The sequence below is a fragment of the Oxyura jamaicensis genome, chromosome 21 (genome assembly GCF_011077185.1).
Source record: "Oxyura jamaicensis isolate SHBP4307 breed ruddy duck chromosome 21, BPBGC_Ojam_1.0, whole genome shotgun sequence".
Lineage (NCBI taxonomy): Eukaryota > Metazoa > Chordata > Aves > Anseriformes > Anatidae > Oxyura > Oxyura jamaicensis.
Genome location: NC_048913.1, coordinates 5,731,047 through 5,752,908, shown reverse-complemented (window position 1 = coordinate 5,752,908; position 21,862 = coordinate 5,731,047). Strand labels below are relative to the sequence as shown.

The window sequence follows — 21,862 nt, the reverse complement described above, 5'->3', positions numbered from 1 at the left end:
AATACTGGCTGCTTTGTACATTCTACAAACTGAAAAAAAAACAAACAAACAAACAAAAAAACTAAACAAACAAAATGACAAAACACATGCGTCCTTCTTATTATTACAGTAAACAATAATGTATTTTTTTTGCAGTAATGGGCTGCAGTAAAATAATTAAATAATTTGGAATGCTTGATTTTAAACCCAACAACTTCTTTAGTATATTCCTTTCAGTTGCTTCTAAACCTAAAGCTTTAAGAAAGTTATAATTTTATGCTGGGGTATTTAAGCTGTTACAAACACCACCAGTTTTGCAAACAGTGAGGTGAAGAACTTGCAACAATCCTGCAGGTATTCCACTGTTTGAAGCAACAACTCTTTGCTTAGAGATTCATAAGTCAAGACTACATTTTACCAGCAGAATCTTCAGGAGCACTGTTGTATGAACAACATACGCAGTAGGTGAGATGGGAAAGACACACTCTACAGCAAACCACCAATTTGACTTTGCAGACATTTTGATAACCAAAAAAATAAAGGAATACCTCCTTTAATCAGTCATTTTATTAGAATCTGACCACAAAGTAGGGTGCAATACAGCACACAGGTATCCAAGAGATCTTGAAGCCTAACTAGTTCAGACAGTCAATGCAGCCTAACATAGATAACACAGAGCTCACAATGGCCTCATTTACTCTGCTTCTCAGCAGTCTCCGTCTCGGAAACTGGGAGTTAAACAAAGATTATCAGTGTTTACCTGTGAAAGCTTCAAGGGTATCGTCTCAAGCTTAATGTCACATTCAAGCCGCGGAGTCTGGCGAGACCTTAAAGGCTCCTTAGAACAATTTCTCTTCAGAATAGCAGAAGTGCACACAGGTTCCATGATGTAATTATGATCACGGCTTTCCATACTTTTATCCATTGCTTCCTGGGGGTTACAAGAACATTTTTTTCTACATGAAGGGAGTGTAAAATATTTATTAGGATATATTGGTTTAATACATTAGGATACACTCCATTAATATATCAGTCCATTTACAAAACCTCTTCAATGTGTTCTCTCTCTTTAAAGATTAAACATACGGTATGTCACAGCACAACCTTTTTGGGTTACCGACATATCCTGCCATGACAGCACGAAGCCATAAACTTCTGCTGCTCTTAGAATTTACTGGACCTAGTACTTTTATGTCAGTTAGGTCTACAATATAGGAAGGAAACTATCAGAAAGAAAATAAATGAAAAAATCTCTTTCATATGCGAAATCTCTCCCTCTTGTACCTGCAGCTGTCCAGGAGGTAGGTCACCCAATAAAGTGCAATCGGTATCCCAGTAAACACTGAAGTCAGCAACATCTAACTGCTTTTTCCGCATCAGTTTCTCCACCTGAAGCAGAAAAATTGAATGAAGACAAGCTCATACACCACACACCATGTAGTTTTTAGTTCTACATACTCAATAAACAATAGAAAATGCCCACAATCTATTTAATAATCTTCTGGTTATTGTTAGAAAAAGCTACACTTTTAACTAAATATTTAGTAGCACCCATAAAGTACAGCATCACATCTTAGCTGCTGTAAGTTCCTGTACAGAAGAGTTATACTTACTGGTTCAAATACTGCATTTTGCATTGATACATTTTTGATGCATATTCCAAACGCAAAAGGCTGCGAAGGATTTGTGACACCATCTTCAAACCTCAGATGGACATCCTGAATTTTTAACTAGACAGGGAAAAAAAATTACTAGAGACAACTATTTACATCAGAGTGCACAGCAGTACTATTTATTAATACTGAAACCATTTATTATCTCATTTCTGCAATCCTCCAGCAAATTTCTGGTACTCATTTGGACCTCAAAATGCTGTTCCTCACTTCTGGTTTTGTACCCTCTGGTTGTATCTTCTCCTCAATTACTCCGCTCCCTGCTTTTCTCCCCCCAAAACAATTAGCCACTTTCACAAAAGAGTGTACTTTGTTATCTTGCCATTATTCTCCATTTTCGAAACAAATATGTAACTGCCAAACAAAGATTCAAGTATGTTTCATGTATTAAAATCATCAGAATAGGCCAGACCTACAAACTAGCAGCAGCACAAGATGACCTGAAGTAATTTTACATTGGTAAACCCTTAAAGAGCACTGACTTCTGGTGGTTTCGCAGTGAGTGTTAAGTCCAGGACTGTGATAAGTATAGATACTCTCACCATGAGCAAATACATCCTTCTCATACACCAGGAAAAGCAATTGGTCTGAGCTATCTTGCTTCTAAATTGCCTCTAGTGAGTTGAAAAACAATCACATAATATAGTCAGTCTATCTGCACAAGGAGGAGAAAGGAATGGTCTTTTCATGGAAAATAGCAGACAAACTTCAGCAATTAATCTGTAGAAAGTTGCAGGTTCTTAAATACGGATGATTAGTAACGGATATGTTGCTAAATAGTTTTGTTTTGCAAACACTAGACAATTTAATAACCTACAACATCATCTAAACACTAAAATGTCATTAACTACATAAAGAATTCCAAAGACAAAAAGCTACAGAGCTTAGCAGTTATGTTTTTGAGTAATTTTGAAATTTAGTAGAGACATGCCAGATTTTTATTTTTATTTTCATGCACATTAATTATCCACCAACTGTTACAAACCAAAAAGACTTGTTGTTTTCCCCTTGGTAGGGTGTAAGGTTCGTCCTTCCCACAAGTCCCTCTCAGGACTAGTTTGAGATTGAAGTTACGAAGATTCGATCAAAGAGGACTGTCCTCTGGCAAACATCTATCATTCATTTACATATTTCTTCTCTGGGGACTACACAGTGTGAAGCACAGTGGGCTCAGGTTATTTTTAGCAAATGGAAAAAGCTCTACAACGTAAAGGCTTACTTCAATGTTTTCTACAATTCTGGTGACTACAGATGCCGTAACTGAGTACCAGTAGGATTCCCCCTTCTGTTGTCGTTCTTTCTAAAAAAGAAAATAGGGATAAACATTAACCAACATTGTAACAATTGATCGGGAAACAGTACAGGTATTATACTGAAGTTACTGAACGAGAGAGAGAGAAGAAAAACAGATTTCAGTATCACCAATGCATGTTGAGGGGCGTGGATTGAAAATTGCACGGTGTTAGCGTATACATATCACATTCTAACTTAGTTTCCTATGCATTTGTTCTCAGAAGACATAAACTTGTTAGGAGACTTAAAATGCAATTCATTTACCAAAGCAGTTTCTTTACTATGAAATACAAGTGCAACTTACTTTCCATTTTTCTTCAAGTGCTAGAAGCAGAGCTTTCTTATGTTCTCTTTCTTGCAACTTCTCCCTTTCCTCATCAAAATCTTCTTTCTTTTCTGGTGCACCAATTAAGTGCAGTTTTGAGACAGATATCACCCATGGATCCACATGTGGGCGATAAAATGGTATCTGTAGTGTTATTTTGCCAATGAAACCTAGAAATACAAAACAGAGATGCTATCAGATTCTTGTGTAAACATACTTTTACTACCCCTTGAAAACATGAAAGGAAAAGTGGTGTAAGGAACAAACTAACTAAAAACAACAAGCAAACTAAAAACTACCCAAACATCAGGTTACTTCACTTGTTCAAGCTTCTGACTCAAAGGTAAAACTTCTTCTATTATACGCAATATTTCCTGTTTATAAATATTTGTCTCGCACACACAGGCAAAATACATACCTGCTTTTACTTCAAATGGTAATTCCAGTTCCTTCAAGGCATCTTTCTTTAGTGGTAAGTTTTCCAGTTCAACAGCACCTGTTGAAAGCACAAAGAACAGACAAGTCTGTTGAGCAAAATTATGTTGTATTACAAGTTTAAAATAACTAGCAGCATCTTTCAAAGAAGAAAAATTAGGATTTCATGAGAACAGCCAACCTACTACACCACCTTCTGCAACAGCTCTTACGAATATTTAGCATGCTCATTAATTTTCCGGTGCCAAATACTCAAACTATTTGATTACATTTGATGAGGTGATCTAGAAGCAATCTTCTGCAAGTACTTAGCCCTGAACTTTATTGCCATCAAGGAGAAAGCTTCTACTCTTTGTCTTTCCAAATGGGACACTTCAAGCATTTTCTGAGTATTACCAAAAGCACCCAAACAAAAGCTTTGAAATATTATAAAATAGCAGATAATAACAGCAAAAGGTAAATTAGAAACTACTGATTTACAGAAGCACAAGATATCCTTATGCCACCTTTTTCACAAAGGTCTTAATTAAAAGGGCATAACGACTTGCACCAAAGCCTAAGAGGTGAAGACTACCGGACATTTCCTGCTGCAGTCCCTTCACAGGGAAGTTATTGAACAGTATTGAGAAGAATGACACACAAACATTATGCAAACTAAACAAGCTGATAAGATATGCTTAGCATGCAGTTGAGAGTCTCATATAAATTAGTTTAACTGTGTTGATTAAAAGGAACATAAATAGGAACACAAGAGAATTTACCACTGATGTAAAGCGCTAGCAAAAAACTTTATATTAGAAGCATTTATATAAATGTTAAACACAATATGAATGATTGTTTCTATTCCATCTCCCATTCACAAAACGTTTTCTAAATCACAGAACAAAAACATTACAGAAAATACCCCCAAACCTCACCTTTCAGAAGAGCAACTGAAAGTTGGTCTGTATTCAGGTTGTTGACATATTTGCCCAAATAGGTGTTGAGGACCCAGGCTACCAATCCTTCCAACATGACTGTGTCCTAGAAGAGGGCAACTAACATTTTTCTGTCATTTTCTGGATCTCTGTTCCATAATTGCAGTTTCACCCTAAAAGAAAAAACATGAAGAAAATGAGTGTCTGAAATACAGTCTCAGCAAACCTGAGATACTGTATTCAATCTAAAAAGCAGTGAAAACATTAAAGCAATTTTTAAAAGGTAGAAATCAAGCTCAAGTCCCAAATCACAGAGCTTCACAAAGAGCTTTGATGATTACAGATTACTCCAATTGGCAACTTAAATTCATCTCTCCAACCTATGTCTGATCAAAATACCGTATTTAGTGACAATTATCAACTAGGCCAATTAACAATCCTCTTTTCAAAAAGTGAAGACTAAAATTCCGCTCTGAGCTGCAGTAGTTTTGCACTGGCCTCCTTGACTTCCACTCCTAGAATTTTCGTCAAGTTGCCAGCATTCTGGTTTTGGAAGTCTAGATGACAGTAACAGGTGTCCTTCTGCACGCGCCACTCTCTAATTCATTTTATGCCACATCTGTCAGTTTTAACGCTGGGGAAAGAAGCAGAGTGTTCCTCATCTTATATAAGGGCTGATCATACTGACACTATTAATTATTCTCCCTCCATTTATCACGCTTCTTCACAAAACTTTCTGGAGTCAGCACTTATAAATTATTCTACTAGAAGACCTAATTATAGACTACTACTACTAGCCTAGAATAACATACTGGGAAAAGACTGGATATTGAAAGAAGGAACAAATACCTACGGCACAGAGACTGCAGCCATAAGGAACACCTCACATCCGCCTCTGTGGGCCCAAACATCTGCAACATCCATTCTAGGAAGCCAGAACACTAAGCTTTCTGAATTAAAAACATGCTGAAAATTCCCTAAGTAGAACAGCATGCATCATCCTCCCTCCCCATTCCCTGTAAGTGCTCTGGTGAAGGACTTTCTAACCTTGCAGAAAACTTAGGATAACTAGAGCTAAGAGCATTTGTATCCCATGCACAATGCTACATGAGAGCACACGCTTTTTCTCCAAACTTGTTTGAATTACAGATTTTGCTTATGCTGAATAAAGTCATTACCGATATTGAAAAAAAAGCACCCAACACATTTCTGAAACGTTTATATTGCTTTCACTCCTTTTCAGTTGTGATGAACAATTACATTCCTAAAATAGTGGTGCCACTGAACATTTATGTCAAATACAGCAGGGAAGAAAACATTCACCATTAATCTTCAACAATGAACGTGATTTTGAAAAAAGCAGCTGTACACCAGCCCTACAAACTCACATGAAGGTTATCTGTACAAGTAATGGAAGGATGCACTTTTAGCTGAGCAGCAAGAAGTCAGTTTGGCATCCGAATCACATCACAACCAAGAGCCTTCAACTGTACTTTTGTAGAAATCTTATCTGTGAAACAACTCACCCTAGCCAAACCATTTTTTGGGGAACAGTGTATGCTTGGGACGTAATCAGATATAAATCATGTAAATAGTTTATCAAAAGTTACTCCAAAAGGTTTTCAAAGTGGTAGCATGGAGTACCTTATCAAGGGGCACAAACAAAGCTACGTTAGAAAAGCAACGCTGGTCATACGTGTCAACATCTCCCTTTATACTCTACCACGAGTTGCAGGAATGATTGCAGAAATCAGACTATTAAACTCCCTAAGTTTTTAACCCATGAATTGGAAAACTACTACTAGCTTGTTCAAGACCAAGACCAAGTATGTTTTAACACAGTCAGAAAAAAGCATGCATGCCTTATCTTCTGGTCGGAATGTTGTAAGTGTATTGTCGCAGTTCTGTATTCAGAAATGTCTCTCAACCCCACAAACCTGTTTATACCACTTTATGAAAGATTGACTTCTGCAAAGCAGAAAAGCAAGATCATAGAACAGTTCGGGTTGGAAAGGACCTTAACAATCACCTGGTTCCAACCCCCTGCCATGGGCTGGGACACCTCCTGACAGACGAGGCTGCCCAAGGCCCCATCCGACCTGGCCTTGAGGACTTCCAGCTATGGGATGTCCACAGCTTCTCTGGGCAGCCTGTGCTAGTACCAGGCAAGTCAGACTTATTTACCTTAAAGTTACGTCTGATAACAAGAAACAAATGACATCTTCAAGAGCTACATATTAAAAATTATATTAAAACTCAGGGCTTTCCTATAATGACGTTTGCTTGATTCAAGGGCTCTATACATTTGATCCTTCATTTCTCCAAAAAAAAAAAAAAAAAGTCGGTGAGTATGTTTAGCTAATACAGGTAAAGGCAATACCAGAATTCAGCAAATAATGAAAGGGCTTTTTCTAACGGCTGAAAAGTGGTGAAACTATACTGTCATGCACAATGAGATACAAATAGAACTAACACAGGTCAAATTACATTCAAATGAGGCATATTTCACGTTAAGCACATATACCATTTTTGTCTCTGCAATATTTCTGAGTATTTTTTTCAAAACCAAAAGTTTTGAAGTTCCATATAATAAAGATTTAGCATTCACACATGTGGGTTCACCACCTTGCATAGACTTTTAACCTTACAAAGCTGACTAGAAAGCTGAAGTTCAAACAAAAGCAAATATATTAAGCCTTGTCACATTACCCTTCAAAACACTAAACAAAGGGAAAAAAGGGGATCTACAGGCTGTTATGAGCCAAATCAGAGGAAAGATCTTGACATCTCATTCAGAAACACGTAACAGGCTAGCATCCCCATGACTGAAAACATCCAGCGCATGAACTAATCCATGCCTGAAGTCATCGTAGGAACAGCAAATAAAGTCACTTCCGTATTCCAAACTTCTTGAGGAACATAAATAACTATTGCTACATATTCCAAATGTTTTAAGATGTGTATTTGTTAACTTTCTAGTCTGTTGCTATGCCAATGTTAAGAAAAACGAAATATGTATTTCCTTTCACAGTGCTTTTATTTACTTCATGTACACAGTAAAAAAGGTAAGTATTTATCAGGATGAGAATCTAAGTCCAAAGCAGGACCTCACTTAAAGCTGGCTTACTTTTTTTCTGGATAAACATGTATTTTTTCAACACGAACGACAGCCCAGGCCCTGAAGTCTGAGGTCTGAGTCCATGAGCAGGGGGCAGTTTTAAGTGAAGGAACGAAAGCTGGCATGGTGTTGTCTTGTCAGTGCGGGGGGGGGGGGGGGGGGGGGGGGGGTTTTGATTAGCTCCTGGCTACACCAAAAAAAAAAAAAGGCGGGGGTGAGCCTTCAAGACGCTTTCTCCCTCCATACGAACAAATACACCGTGGGGAAGAGGAGAAAGGCAAGAGGAGACCTGTTGGCACGCCAACGTGGGGGAGAGACGAAGCGAAAGGTCACCTTGCCCAAATGCGGCCGGCGGAGCCCTGAGGGAGCAGCGAGAGGCCGGGGGCACGTGGAGGGGGGGGGGGGGGGGGCGGACCCGGCCGGGGCCCGACACCGCCAGGGCCCGGCCGCGGGCCCCGAGGCGCCTCGCGGAGCCCCGGCAAGCGACCGCGCTCCCCCCACCCCAGTCCCTCGGCCCCACAGCGAAGGGGCTGCGGCCGCCCCCCGCGGCCCTCGGGGCGGAGCCAGGAGAGGGGCGTGAGGCAGGGAGGAGCCCCCCCGGGCCGGGCCTGGGCCATGCAGCCAGCGCCGAGCGGGCTGACGCAGGAGGAGCCGACGGCCGGGGCCAGGGGCCGCCATCTCCCGCCCCCGGCACTCACCTCGGCTCTCGGTCGCGGACACCTCCAAGGAGCTCCGGGGGGGCGGCGGGCTGTGGGCCAGCCGGTGTACGGCCGAGCGGCGGGGGGAGAAACTGGGCGGGCGCCTGGGTAAGGGAGCGCCGAGCTAGCGCTGCGCTTCTGCCTCCGCCTCTCTGAGGCGGGCTCGCGGCGGGCCCGGCCCGCTGTGTTCTGCGCCGCCTGCAGGGCGGGCCCGGGCATGAGGCCGGCGGGGGCAGCGCCGCTCGTGAGGCGGGCATCGAGGCTGGGGGGCGCCGGAGTCCCGTCAGCAGCGGGACGGGATCGGCCAGGCTGCTGAGGGAGAGCGCGGTTCGGTTCCTCGTGAGCATCGTAACACGCACGTGAAGTAGGAACCCGGCATTGCTCGTGGCATCACACTGCATGCAACTGCCTAGTTTATTGATTGAAGAAAGGGGTTTTTCCTTGGTCTCGTTCTTAATATCGTAAAGACAATCAACTGACCAATAAGCAGCAATCACAGAATCATTAAGGTTGGAAAAGAACTCCAAGGTCATCTGGTCCAACCACCCCCCTACCACCAATGTCACCCACTAAACCATGTCCCCAAGCACCACGTCCAACCTTTCCTTGAACACCCCCAGGGACGGTGACAGCACCACCTCCCCGGGCAACCCGTTCCAGTGCCTGACTACTCTTCCTTCCGTGAAGAAATTTCTCCTAATTTCCAACCTAAACCTCCCCAGTACAACTTGAGGCCATTCCCTCTAATCCTATCCCCGGTCATCTGTTAGAAGAAGCCAACCCCAGCTCCAATTTATTTTTTATTTTAAAATAAAAAATATTTAAATTATTTTGTTTTCCTAAGGCTGAAAGAAGACGCTCTGAGCAAAGTGATGCTCACAGGTACAGCACTTAGAGCGTGCTTCCCTTCTTCACTCCTCAATTCCACACTAATTTCATCATTCTCTTGCTGCAGACAGACATAGCCAACCCCTGACTGACTTTGCAGTGAGATTAACAGGTTAATAACACAGCATATGTAACAGTAGTTATCAGGCCCAAACACTTCAACTATTCCATCTACGCTATGGGCCAGTCACAGAAACTACAATGTCAAGCAAGTTACAATAAACAACTTGTTTGGCTCTTAAAAGCATTAAAGGTCCATTGGGCCAGACAGGAGGTCAAAATTATGTCTATTCATCAACTCTGAATGGAACAGTGATATTTGCGTATAGAATCCTCTTCAGAGTGCCTATGCACAGACAATGGGAGATGAGACTGCAGTGGAGCACTGCTCTTTTAATTAGGCAGTAACAGTAAGAAATAAAATTGTTTTGAATGCCATTGTTTAGCCTGTGGAATGAAACAACCCATTCTAAAAATTGGAATTCTGTTTAGGAGAGGGGTAGGAACCATGAAGATACAAATATAAAAATAGTCTTTTTTTTTTAATTAACAAATACAAGCACATTTCATACTTTCCCGTAAAACTTGGATTTCCCTTCTGTCACACTCCTCCATAACTTGAAAACACAGTAAATTAATTACCATAGCTGGATCCTCCTTTTTAAACATTTTTAGAACTTCTTTAAAAAGCTGCTGCTGCTTCTTCCATGTGGTCCCAATACTGGGAGCTGATGAGCAAGATATTAAAATACTCAGTAAAACAGAAGAGGTTCAAAGTACTATATGAAACTTTTTTTTTCCTACATCCTTCAATTTTGCATTAGTTTCAGTGTTTCCAGTTTCACAGTTGTTTCTGCAAATGACCCTCAAGTAAAACTTTAATATACAGTTGCAAAAAGTTTCTTCATAGAAACATAGTAGAATTAAATAACTTTTTGTCAGTTTCCACTTCTAGAAATAATAAATCTCAGATTTTTTTGTAATTTAAAATATGTATTTTAAAGTATTTTTTCTGTAGCTGCAGAATAAATGCTATTCTTTTACTAATTTTCTGTAAGACGTGGATGGATCTTCAGCACTGAGCAACACGTGTAAGACAACAGGATTTTCTGGTTCTGAGGTCTGAGTCAATTCCACTTTTTATAACAGATAAAGTTATGCAATCATCAAGAGAGCGTCATTTTCATGAGATCAGTGGGGGTGAAATGCCTGGCCCACATATTCATCTGGATCTCCTCTAATATCCACTAGAATGTAGAGAAGAATATTTTGGGTTCATGGTTAGCCTCAAAAGCCTCAAAAACCTCAAAAACAAGGTCAGAATCAAATCAGGGAACCATATTAAATCAGCCAGAACACAAAGATGACAAATTTTAGAGCTGTCAATAACAGGAAATTGTTTTCTACTTGAAGAAAAGAACTATTTAATCTAGATTTTCCTTTCTAAAATAAAATGAACTATGTACAGCTAATGAAATAATGCTATCGTTTAGACATAATCTAGAAAGTAAGGTTGATTGGAAAAGTTTGGTCCAATAAGGAGAGAAAGCAAACTGTAATAATAAACATCCAGGAGGCTGGAGAAAAGCAAATCCTTGAAAATATGGGATGGGAAATTGAACACAGTAGTTTTAAAACTAAAGTTAAGTTACATGGATAATTCATTAGCATTGTACGACTGGTAATTTTAATCCAGTCACTCAGAAGTGGTGTTCACAGTCACGTTTTTGACACATGGCACACCTGATCCTAAATTATCATCACAAGAAATTTCAGGAGAAAAGTAAATGGCATCAAGTTAGAAAAACATTTCAAAGCTAGCAAAGGTTTTTTCAGGGTATCACAGAAGAAAGGGAGGAGTTGGCCGTTCAGTTTAAAAGAAAAAGCATTAAAAAGTCATAACTTTTTCAAAGCTGCAATGGTGATCCTTCAACTCTCAAAGCTGCCATAGAAGAGAGTAAAAACTTCAAAAAATAAATGTCTATACTCAGATGAGATTTCAAGACTCTGTAGGAATGCTACATTTAACATATTTGTTTTAGAAGATAAGGGGTTATCTGATGAATTTATCAGTCAATCAGTGTATGATCTGTTATCTCCTTTAAACAGTTTTCATCCCCACATCTTGAACACCCAGAGGAAACTTCTTTTCTTCGGGAAGAAAGTCCTGAAGTAAATTGTCCTTGGCTTCCACTGAGATGTGAATTTCTGTTTCTTTTTTCAAGGAGTTTTCTTCTTTTGAAAGGGGAATTTCTTCCCCTGTTGGAGAATAATAACGAACATTTCCATAATCCATGCTAGTTGAACTAGTCTGTTCTGGGAACTGGGAACCACAATCTGGATTACATACTTTAACAATACAAGTCACATTCACCTGTGTTCCTCCATTACCAGAGTGTTCTGTTGAAGAGCAAAAAATCAGATTAAGTGTGGAAGAATGCAGCGCAGAACAGGATGGTTAGATATTTTTTATCCAGTTCTTTGACTTCAAAGTTAAATTAGATACTAAATGCTTGCTTGCTTCACTTAATTTAGGTAAACTGGTGGAGTTGGTTCTGCAACCTTTCAGTTTCTTGGCAGTACCATAAAATCTAAATGTTATCCCAGGGATAAAAAGCTGTAAAAATTAATACAGAGCTCTGGATCCCAGCCAAACCCCTATACATTTGTTTCCATTTTGAATGCTTTGGACAATGTTCATTTCTTACTGCTCCCTTTGTCTTTTTGTCCTACTTACGGATATCACTCTGATCCCCTAGCCTGCAAATAACTTTTTCTCCATTGAGCATGGTCTCTACTATACCAGGCCAACAATCACTTTCTCTTTTCAAAGGTTACTAAATACTCTCTCTGCTGAAGCCATGTTCAGCATAATGTTTTATCCTGTCATACAAACTTCTAAAAAGACTCATAACTGACAATCAAATTTCAAGAGGTTCTGGAACATTCCAATATAGATTCTTTCAGAGACTCTTACCTGAACTTGCAGAGTTGTGTCTGTCTCCACTGTGAAGCTTACAACCTTCTGCAGCTGAATATTGCTGTGGAAATCTTTCTGTTTCTTTCTTTTCATTGTTCTTGTTATTTATTACACTGACTTTTGCAGACCCAGTTGGATTATTCAGGGAGCTACTGCTTGACCCAGGAGTTTCCAAGAGATGCTGCTCCTCCTGTTGACAGCTGCTGGAGTTTTGCGATCCTGTATTTCTTATCTTTTTGTCACACTGCTTCTCTGAAGGGGAAAAAGGCTGAAACAGTTGCAGAAAAATGCAAAACATTACTTATCTTTTAAAAGAACACTAACAAAGAACTGGTCAGTACTTAGGCAGCTGAAGAAACCAGCGATAATCCCCATTTGTGTAGAGACGACTAAGTAAAACTCCTACTAGCTCATCAGGCATTCAACAAAATGAGTGTCATAGATTGGAAAAGGTACATCTTACACTCTAAGCTGGGGGGGTCCAAACCATCCCTTTCTCACTCCAGTTGTCTTTCTGCTGTGCGGTTTTCTTATACATGTCATTAGATAAAATTCCATGATTCTACATTAAAGTGGAAAAGCTGGAAAGAAATGAGTGACACTCACCGCATCTGCTTCTCTAGTTGGTGGCAAGTATGCAAGGGCTGCAAATGATGAAAGATGGTTCATTAGGATCAAATTTTGTTTCAGTTGCAAAAGCTGCTCTTTCAGATAGTCTGAGCTACTCTTTCAGCCAGTCTGTTCCTGGAGTGAACTCCAAATGTATGTTTAGTACATGTGATTTTAAAATGTTGAAAGCTATACTGTGTTAAGTTTGTAAGCTACCTTTTATTTTGCCAGTAAGCAAAGAGAACCCTCTGCACAAATTAATATTTTTTTCTAGTATAGTGTAATTGAGAAAAGGTATCGAGGACAATAAACTACGGTTGTGACTGTTTAATGATAACTATAACATTCAATATTGTACGATATTTAAGTGAAGTACAAAACCCTTAACAAGCTCCATTAGGAGCATAACTGTTTCACAGTTATCCAACTCCCCCAGCACGTTGCATGTTTAGAAAACTATCTAAAATCTAAGGAACAAGAGAGATTTGAATGGGATGTTTGCCTTGGTGTACCCCTGTATTAAGCTGAAATTCACCTTGTGATTTAATAAAGACATTTTTACTCTAAAAACACAAGGAATTCCTGGTGTATTTTTTAATTCTGATTTTCTGTGCCTGCAAAGCTTATGTGATCAAGCTGCTTTGCGTGAGGTTTCTGGTAGTCTCTCTCCTTTGGACTTTTGAATCCTTTGGCCAAATTTCCCCCCCCAGTGTTACAGAGGAATGGTGTCAAAAGTCCTCAGAGTTTCATGATGCTGTAAGGCTGCCAGCTAGTGAGGCAGGAATCTGTAAAGTGTTGCCTTCTCCCCTTGAAAAAAAAAATAAATGCACTCATATATTATTAGATGTCAATGAATCTGCATGTTGGTGATCCTTCATCCATAACCAGCAACCAGAAAAGCTTCAAAGACAGCTAGCACCTTCTAAGACTTCAGTCAACTACTAGGCTCAAATTAGTAGAAAATGAGGTGACAATACTTATAAGAACTGTTTGGTTTTGTTTCATGAATCTTACCTTTTTTTTTTGAGATTAAGCAATATCCCAAAACTGTGATTAACAGGACCAATAACAATGGCCCTGTTACTGATCCTGAAAATAAAATAATAATAACAATTAAAAAAAAAAAAAAAAGGTAAGTAATTTAGCAGTTCAGTCTGTCAAAGGACAAAATTAGAAGGAAGCAATTTGTAGTTTCTTTCCATGGTTATCACAACTAAATTTATAAGTACCAGGTATCTCTGAGATTCACATTTGAGGCCTCCATTGCTGAATACCAAAGTCTCATTTTCAGACTCCACCAAAATAAAATTGAATTTTCCTGTTCCAAAAGGTGAGGACAGACTTTTGGCCTCAGTCACAAAAGGTATCTCACCAGCCTAAGAGCAGTTCGTTAAATGCACAGCTACGCAGCCCTGAATACTCGTAAATATACATGCCTTCTGGATAGACTATCAACAGTAGAGAATATGTCCACACTTGTGAATGCTATAAGGATTCTCTGTCTTGGGAAAGGATGCCAGAAGTCTCCAAAGACCTCTTTCCAGGAGGTTTATGAAGTCATGCTTGCCTCAGCCCAGAATCTAAGACAACATGGAATGCAGAGGGCAGGGCAGGTGGATAGGTCAATATTATGCAACACAGGACAAGCAGTGTCATTGAACTAACTCAGCTGTTCTGAGGTTCTGTTTAAGTACAGGTAATTGGTTTTGGAAAGAAGCTGTCAACTAAAGACAATCTTGCTTCCTAGCCAGACAGAAGTGACTTTAAATGAGTTAATAGCTCACCGATGATGTGAGACATGTCGGGTACAGAGTTTAGTATGACAGGTCGAGTTATTACGTCAGGTTTGTTGGAAGTTGAACTTTGGATAGGGAGCACGTTTACAACAGTGTGAGGTAGAACTGTGGCAGCTGCTCTTCCTGAGTCACGGCAAACAGTGTCATTCATGCTGTTTCCTGGAACAGCCACTGATTTACAACTGCAAGAAACAAAAAGAGAAGTTAGAAAAGAAAGCAACCCTGTACACAGAAAAAGACTGCTATTTGACAGAAATTCTGGCTTACACTGTGTGTGGTATACAGTTGGTATCATAAGATTCCTCATCTGAAAAAGTGCCAGGAGGACAAGGTTTACATTCTGTATCTGTGCTATCTGTTCCTTTAAAGAAATAGAACTCCAGTTAGTCATATAGTGAGAAACAAGAATGAATAACCAAATCGTGGTACAGATCCTGAAAGTGATACAGGGGCGGTATACAAAATACAGTCTGACTGTTGCAGGAGAGATTAATTTGAAACACTCCACCCACACACTAATCAGAAGATTAATTACCCGTTACTTTGGTATCCTCGATAGTCAAGGTTAAAACCTACCAAAACATTAAAATGTGGCACTACAGACAAAAGTGGAGCTTTTTTTCACTAGACTCTAAGAGGCTCATCACCTGTTGAATTCTGTTGGAGCTCTGTATTTTTTTCAAGTGATTCTTCATTTCTTAATAATATTCAGTGTTCCACATCATTGGATATTACTTATCATGTGAATTTTATCATCTAATAGAGATCCATTCTGCTGGGCAGCGTAGAATCTTTATTACTTACTGTAAGCAAAATTCAACCAGATGCCCTGCTTCAAAGATTTAAACAGGAAACATGTGGTCCTGAATCTGACATGCTTATATGGAAGAAATCACATAGCAGAGCAAAACAAAAGCAGATTAAGTTGGACTGGGGAGTTTTATGGTATATGGCAATAAAACATTGCAGCATTCTCTTCCTTTGGATATGCCTCTTGAGAATATTGTTGCTCTCTTTAATGTCTATGTGTTACGATAATTCTTACACTAAAAAGAATGCAAAGCTGTAGGGAATTAAAAGACAATATGTAATGTATTTTACCAAATGTAATTTACCAAGTTGGAAGCAGATTCAAAAATATTAATGGACTATTTAAGTAATAAATAACCATCTTCATACAGTAAAACTATTTTGTGTGTCAATTCTGAGAATTGAGAATTAAATTACCTCTTTTGAAAACTCGGTAACCTTTTCCACATTTTTTATGCACTCTACATATCTGGCAGTTCTGGTATATTTTTGAAATACAGTACTCATTGCGTGGGCAAATACAGATTCTGTCCTGTGAATTAGTGCACGTTTGATTCTGTACAAATCCTGTTTTTAAAACAAGAATAAAGCAAGATTACATTAGAAACACTTAAAATCATAGTCTGCAATATATCAAGTGAATATCAGGTGATGTTTGCATACCACAGACTAAAGACAATTTTGCAGTTTCAGGCTAATATAATTTCATAAAGCAAATACATTATGTGCCTCTACATTTTCAGAAGAGTTTTGTCTGTCTGTATAGGAAATTTGAAATTTGCATTTGTGGAATTCACACTTGAAACTCTACTTGCAGCTGTAGGTACAGTATATAGTACCATAACCATAAATATGCACATTATTGTTGCCAGTGCTCATCCCTGCTTATGACATTTGTATATATTTTATTAATGTAGTGCCTTACCTTCCAAGAATGTAAGACGGGTGTCGCATTTTTAGGGCTTTTAAAGAAAGAGGGAAGGGGTCCTTACAAGTCTGTTCCCTGTTTTGTTTGTTTGTTTTCCAAAATTTTACAAGTAGCAAAAGCATAAGAATGGAATTATACAAGTCATAGACAAACATTATTTAAGAGTTTTCCCAGGAGAAAAGTGAAATTTAAACCAAGCCATCTCTTTGAGCAGCCTGTCAAAGACAAATGTGTTTTTCATAATTCAATCTTACCTTTCCTGCAGGGTGGTGAGCAAGCAAAGCACTGAGGAGACCGATTCCAGATGGCTGTATATGTGTTAGGTCTACAAGGACTGCACTTTGTGTCCACACTGTGACCGCAGCTCTCTGTCTTATACTGACCTTTAAAAAACAAACGGTGAAAGCACCTCATTGGAAAAGATCACTAGGAGTTGATTAAGGTATGTTTCATTCTTAGCTATAGTAACCTTTTCCCTTCATCACCACTATCAGGTTGGTAATGCATACCAAGAAAGTATTGCTTTAACGGAGGACTGCATGTATACACAGGGAAACTCTGACTTCTTTTATGTTATTCATACGTGATCACTTTTCTTAAGTTCAATTCAGTGAATTCCAGCCATCTTCAAAACAAGATGGCCTCAATCCTGAACAAAACACTTCAGCATGTACTTAGATGCAGCTAACACAGTACATAAAACTAAGATTTTTACCCTCACATAAGCTATGTTCTGTGGTGAAACACACAGGATCGTGTTTCATGAGAAAGTCAGGCACCTGCTAAAATGATGTACTTCCTTTCAGGTAGCTGTAAAGAAGTTGTGGGGAGCTGGGGGACAGCCTCTTCTTGTAGATAATTGTGGTGGTTTTACCACCAGACCCAGTACAATAACCAGTGATAGGACTAGAGGGAATGGCCTCAAGTTGTACCGGGAAGGTTTAGGTTGGAAATTAGGAGAAATTTCTTCACGGAAGGAGCAGTCAGGCATTGGAATGGGTTGCCCAGAGAGGTGGTGCTGTCACCGTCCCTGGGGGTGTTCAAGGAAAGGTTGGATGTGCTGCTTAGGGACTTGGTTTAGTGGGTGACGTTGGTGGTAGGGGGATAGTTGGACCAGATGATCTTGGAGGACTCTTCCAACCTTGATGATTCTATGATTTGGGTGATTCCTTTACTATTGTTAGCAGCAAATGAAGAAGGCATAATAAAGTGCCATTATCATAAGCAGACCTGAATTAGAATTTTACCACTTGTCAATTCTGAGAGGACGTGAGCTGTAGCTCTTTCAAAATGCTCACTCTTCCTCCTTTACACCATCAGTCAGTCCTAATATCATCAGCCAGTCTTAACACATCAAAGCAATGAGTTTCTGAAGTTATTGGCACTCCAGACAGTATCAAAAGCTGGTAAAGGTAGTTTCTCCAGGAACACTGTGAGGTGAACACTCAGGTTTTAGTGCTTTTTTCCAGTAACTACCTGCTACTCCTCTTTCCACCAATGCTTCTCACCAAAAACAGAGTTTAGTGCAGTGGTGGCAGTAAGTAAACATGAGCTCCAACATATCCTATCTGGAGAAAGAAAAACACCTCAGTTGCCATTTCCTCCTTTCATGAAAGGAGGAAGAAGATAAAAGTTAATGCCTCATATCCTGTACAGAAGTATCCTGGAAGATATGTTTGGAAGGGGATATCATTAAGAAAATCTCTGGAACTGTTTGGAGAATGTTTTCCAAAAGAAGGGGCCCTGGAGGTGAGCCATGGAAAGTATTTCCCAAGACTGTTTTGCATGTATTTACTTGAAGCTTAAAATCCACCTCCCACATCCTACTAATGATTTAAGCTCCAATCTTTGATAAATTATGGTAAAAAATAACTTTAATTATGAATATCGTATTTCCTCTACTATGTTTTTAACAAATGAAACTTGACAGATCCATCTAGACACTTACAGTTAATTCAAACAACTGTGTCTAGTTCAGCATATACTAATTTCCTGCATAAACTTCCGGATCTCTCTGACAGGAACTCAGCATTTATGGAGACAAATTCTGTTTGCTCAGCATGTTGTGAGACAAAGACATTTTTTTTCTGTCTAATGTAATTCTGTAATGCCAACTTGTTGCAAAAATTCTACTATTAAAATATACAAATGGCATTAGGATACCCTAAAAAAAAAAAAAAAAAAAAAAAGCTCTCCACTCTCCCTCTTTTTTCTGCAATCAACTTTTGCTAACAAAAGGTAAATTTTAAATATTTTTATTTTATATAAGTAAATAAATATATAATGAAAAATATAATTCTAATTATTATCACTGGAGTGACATAACCTCAAAGCAGACAGTATCTGTAGTCCTGTATCTGGTTTCTGATAGTGATCTGCAGTGTCTGATTTACAGTAAGAGACAACAATACTCCCTTAATGAGCAATTAAAGATTAACCTGCCCAGCAGGAAGCCCCTTATGTAAGTCATACTTCAAAGAACAGAAATTAAGCTATACCTTGTAAAATGGCAGTTTTACAGTACGTCTGTGGGCTTGGGTCTGCAATGTTGTTTCACATTTGTAATTTCATTAGTTAGCTGTTGCTCTTCTTTCTTTTTTTAAACCCAAATCTTCATTTAAAAATGTTTTAATCAAAACACCATGCAAAGCTGTGCTTACAAGAGCTCAGCAGCCTACATGGTCCTCCTGATAATCCCCAGCCAGGTTAAACTTGTAACACAACTCCACTTCTGATGAACAATATGTCTCTTCTGCAGATATTTTTACAGTCAGAGTAATTTATTGTCTTTTAGCTAAGAGTCCATTGTAACAGCAAAAATTCAATGCTCTTCAATAATCAACACGTACTATACTCATCTGAAAATTGTCTGAATTTGGCTGTGTAAAGTAGTAGTTTAAATTATAAACTACCTGGAGGGCACTGGCTGCAACATTTGTTAAGTCTTTCTTCATAGAATTCAGTGCTGGGGTCTCTGCATTGTGCAAACTGTGGCGTATAAGGCAATGAATAATCCTAGGAGAAATTGAAGGAAAACCATGAGTCACAAATCCATCCTGACCCTGTAGCTGAGAGTCAAAAGAGACAAAGACTTAATGATCAGTGCAGTTATTACCCCTTCGTTTCCGAGATGCTGATGTACGCCTAATGAATCAGAAAGCAGCAGAGGCCAGAAAACTGAAGAGCACACAGCTTGTGACCTACCTGAGACCATTTAGTGGTTCATCTGTTTTTCAAGGATCTGTTTTCAATCTGTCACAATGAACAAAGTAATTTCTCCAGGTTTTCTGTTCAAAACAATGCAATGGAACTATGGGATTAGCAGCACACTTGGTCACTATTGAATCCTCTAAAACAAAGGACTGTGTACTTGTTCTTTGTTGGCACGACTTAAGCAACCTCTGAGTAAACATCAGAGTGAAACCTAAATTCTTACCTTTGGGTTTGCAGGGAGAACCACTGTCTGCAAAATGGCTATATGAAAAATTATACTTTCTTACTTAGCAGGTCAATTCCCAATACACATTTAGAGCCAACTAAAAGATTGACTTTACCTCTTGTTATTTTCCCCAGGCCTCCCAAGCTGGTGGAGAAGGGAGCTGTGGGTCTAGCACTACTGCAATGCTTGAAGGAATCTTTCTGTTTTAATCAGTGGGTGTAAAGGACACATGATGCTAAACTGAATCTTGATAATTTGAAAACAATGTCTCTGAAAAAAAGCACGTCTTCTTCAGTAAAGAAGCAACTGGCTACAAGTCTTTAAAAAAGAGTAATAAAAAACCTCTCTCATGGCAGTTCAAATGCATACGAAACAGTCATAAAATACACTGTACCTAATTTTCAGCTCATATAGATCTGTATCAATGACTTCAACGAACAAGTGTCAAAATATTTGAGGAAGTGCCAATTCTTTTCAGAAGGAAATACACACTCACTGAATAAAAGAAAAAATCTAACGTTAGTGTAAGCGTAGGAGTTTCCTGCCAGATCAGAAAGAAGGTGATCAAAGAGTCTGTGACACTGCTCAATTGTCTGTAGTCTGAGGAGATTGTTCCATGTATAATCTACACACATTTAGAGAAGTACTTAAAAAAATATATATTAAAAAGAGAAATCAAAACAGGAACCAGCCGTTTGGAGGCAAGTAATGAAAATATCCTTCCTCCTTACTGAAAAAACATGTTGATTACCTATCATATCTTCACATTACTGACAAAGTGGACTAACAATTCCCAGTCTCAACAACTGCTTAAAGGGAACCCACATTTTCTTACACAGTTTGTGGAAATGTTTTGCCTCTTTTCTATCCTTATGTTAGAAACAGGGATTGACAGATCTATTCAATAGTCACTGTCAGAAAGAACCTTTCCTGGGAATGCGAAGGCAGAGATAGGCCTTCTTAAGTTTGAATACCCATTCCAGGAAAAAGGAAACCAAACTATTGAAGTAGAAATTTCGCCACTCCTCTTTAAACCACTGTGAACACTGGTAGCACTGACCAGAAACCAGGACAATTCTAATCTCTTCTGATCAGTCAGTTGAGTTGAAGACTAAAAACCAGAAAGACTGGGGACGGGTTTCACCAGTACTTGCCTCATTTGCTCACAGATTAACGAGAAACTGACCAGTTGCAAAGTGAAGAAGAAACTAGAAAAGACCCTTTCAGCAAGCTAGAAACCTTGATGGGGTGGGGAAGAATGACACCATTTTTTTTAAAAAAAAAAAAAATCTCCTTAAACAGTAGAGCAGCTGATGTTAGAAACAGCTGCTGAGCACAAGCTGCATACTTCAAATACTGTTGTTTGCTTTTTGATGAGAAGAAAGACTGTTTTGCAGGAACCAGGCTGCAGCCACATACATCTCCAAAAAACTACTTTGGCCTCCAGTTTTGCTTTTAGTTAAAAAAGCTTATTTAAAGGGGGGGTTGCACAAAGATTGAAGACTTTGAAGTAGAAACTGGAGGTTGGCTTCAACATTATCAGTTTCATCATGATCAATGAGATTAATAATCATAAGAGTTAAAAAAAGAAAAATGAGTCTTTTCAATACCTTCTAGGTTCAGCGATAATTGTTAATGCTGAACTTGGTAACAGGCAACAAGTAATAGAGGAACCACACTATTTGCAAGTGTAAGCTGACACTGAACTCTAACAAAGAAGAGGAAAATGGTTCTGCTCTCTTCAATACTATTTTTAATTTTAGATCTTTTCTTGTTTATTAAGAAAGATCAAAGTGTTTATTAAGAGAAGCCAAAGTGTTGTAGTTGCATTTTTGCCGTCACTATGATCAACTTCATCAGTACAAGCACTTGAGAGTCATTTTAAATAGAAAAACTCCAGTGAAAACACACAGGCAGGAAAAAAAAAAAAAAAAAAAAAAAAAAAAAGAAAGAAAGAAAGAGAAGGAAAGAAAT

At 38.9% G+C, this 21,862-nt stretch overlaps 2 protein-coding genes across 5 annotated transcripts in view; both read right to left on the bottom strand.

The window, feature by feature from the left end:
• Positions 1-8,597, bottom strand: part of VPS13D (vacuolar protein sorting 13 homolog D) — a 100,243-nt gene extending 91,646 nt beyond the window's left edge. For all 4 annotated transcript variants that reach the window (XM_035344390.1, XM_035344391.1, XM_035344388.1 and 1 more), the window contains exons 1-8: positions 8,439-8,597; positions 4,623-4,795; positions 3,689-3,766; positions 3,250-3,440; positions 2,872-2,952; positions 1,593-1,709; positions 1,264-1,368; positions 740-910 (exon numbers count right to left, since the gene is read on the bottom strand). In XM_035344390.1, the coding sequence (XP_035200281.1) occupies positions 740-910; positions 1,264-1,368; positions 1,593-1,709; positions 2,872-2,952; positions 3,250-3,440; positions 3,689-3,766; positions 4,623-4,719 (840 nt within the window). In that variant the 5' untranslated portion in view covers positions 4,720-4,795; positions 8,439-8,597. The remainder of the gene's footprint in view (positions 1-739; positions 911-1,263; positions 1,369-1,592; positions 1,710-2,871; positions 2,953-3,249; positions 3,441-3,688; positions 3,767-4,622; positions 4,796-8,438) is intronic.
• A 2,405-nt stretch (positions 8,598-11,002) lies between these two features.
• Positions 11,003-21,862, bottom strand: part of LOC118177037 (tumor necrosis factor receptor superfamily member 1B-like) — a 15,547-nt gene continuing 4,687 nt past the window's right edge. Inside the window, exons 2-10 of the mRNA XM_035344392.1 lie at positions 19,362-19,464; positions 16,704-16,832; positions 15,939-16,088; positions 14,979-15,072; positions 14,700-14,893; positions 13,930-14,004; positions 12,913-12,950; positions 12,304-12,574; positions 11,003-11,726 (exon numbers count right to left, since the gene is read on the bottom strand). Coding sequence (XP_035200283.1) covers positions 11,428-11,726; positions 12,304-12,574; positions 12,913-12,950; positions 13,930-14,004; positions 14,700-14,893; positions 14,979-15,072; positions 15,939-16,088; positions 16,704-16,832; positions 19,362-19,464 — 1,353 coding nt within the window. The 3' untranslated portion in view covers positions 11,003-11,427. The remainder of the gene's footprint in view (positions 11,727-12,303; positions 12,575-12,912; positions 12,951-13,929; positions 14,005-14,699; positions 14,894-14,978; positions 15,073-15,938; positions 16,089-16,703; positions 16,833-19,361; positions 19,465-21,862) is intronic.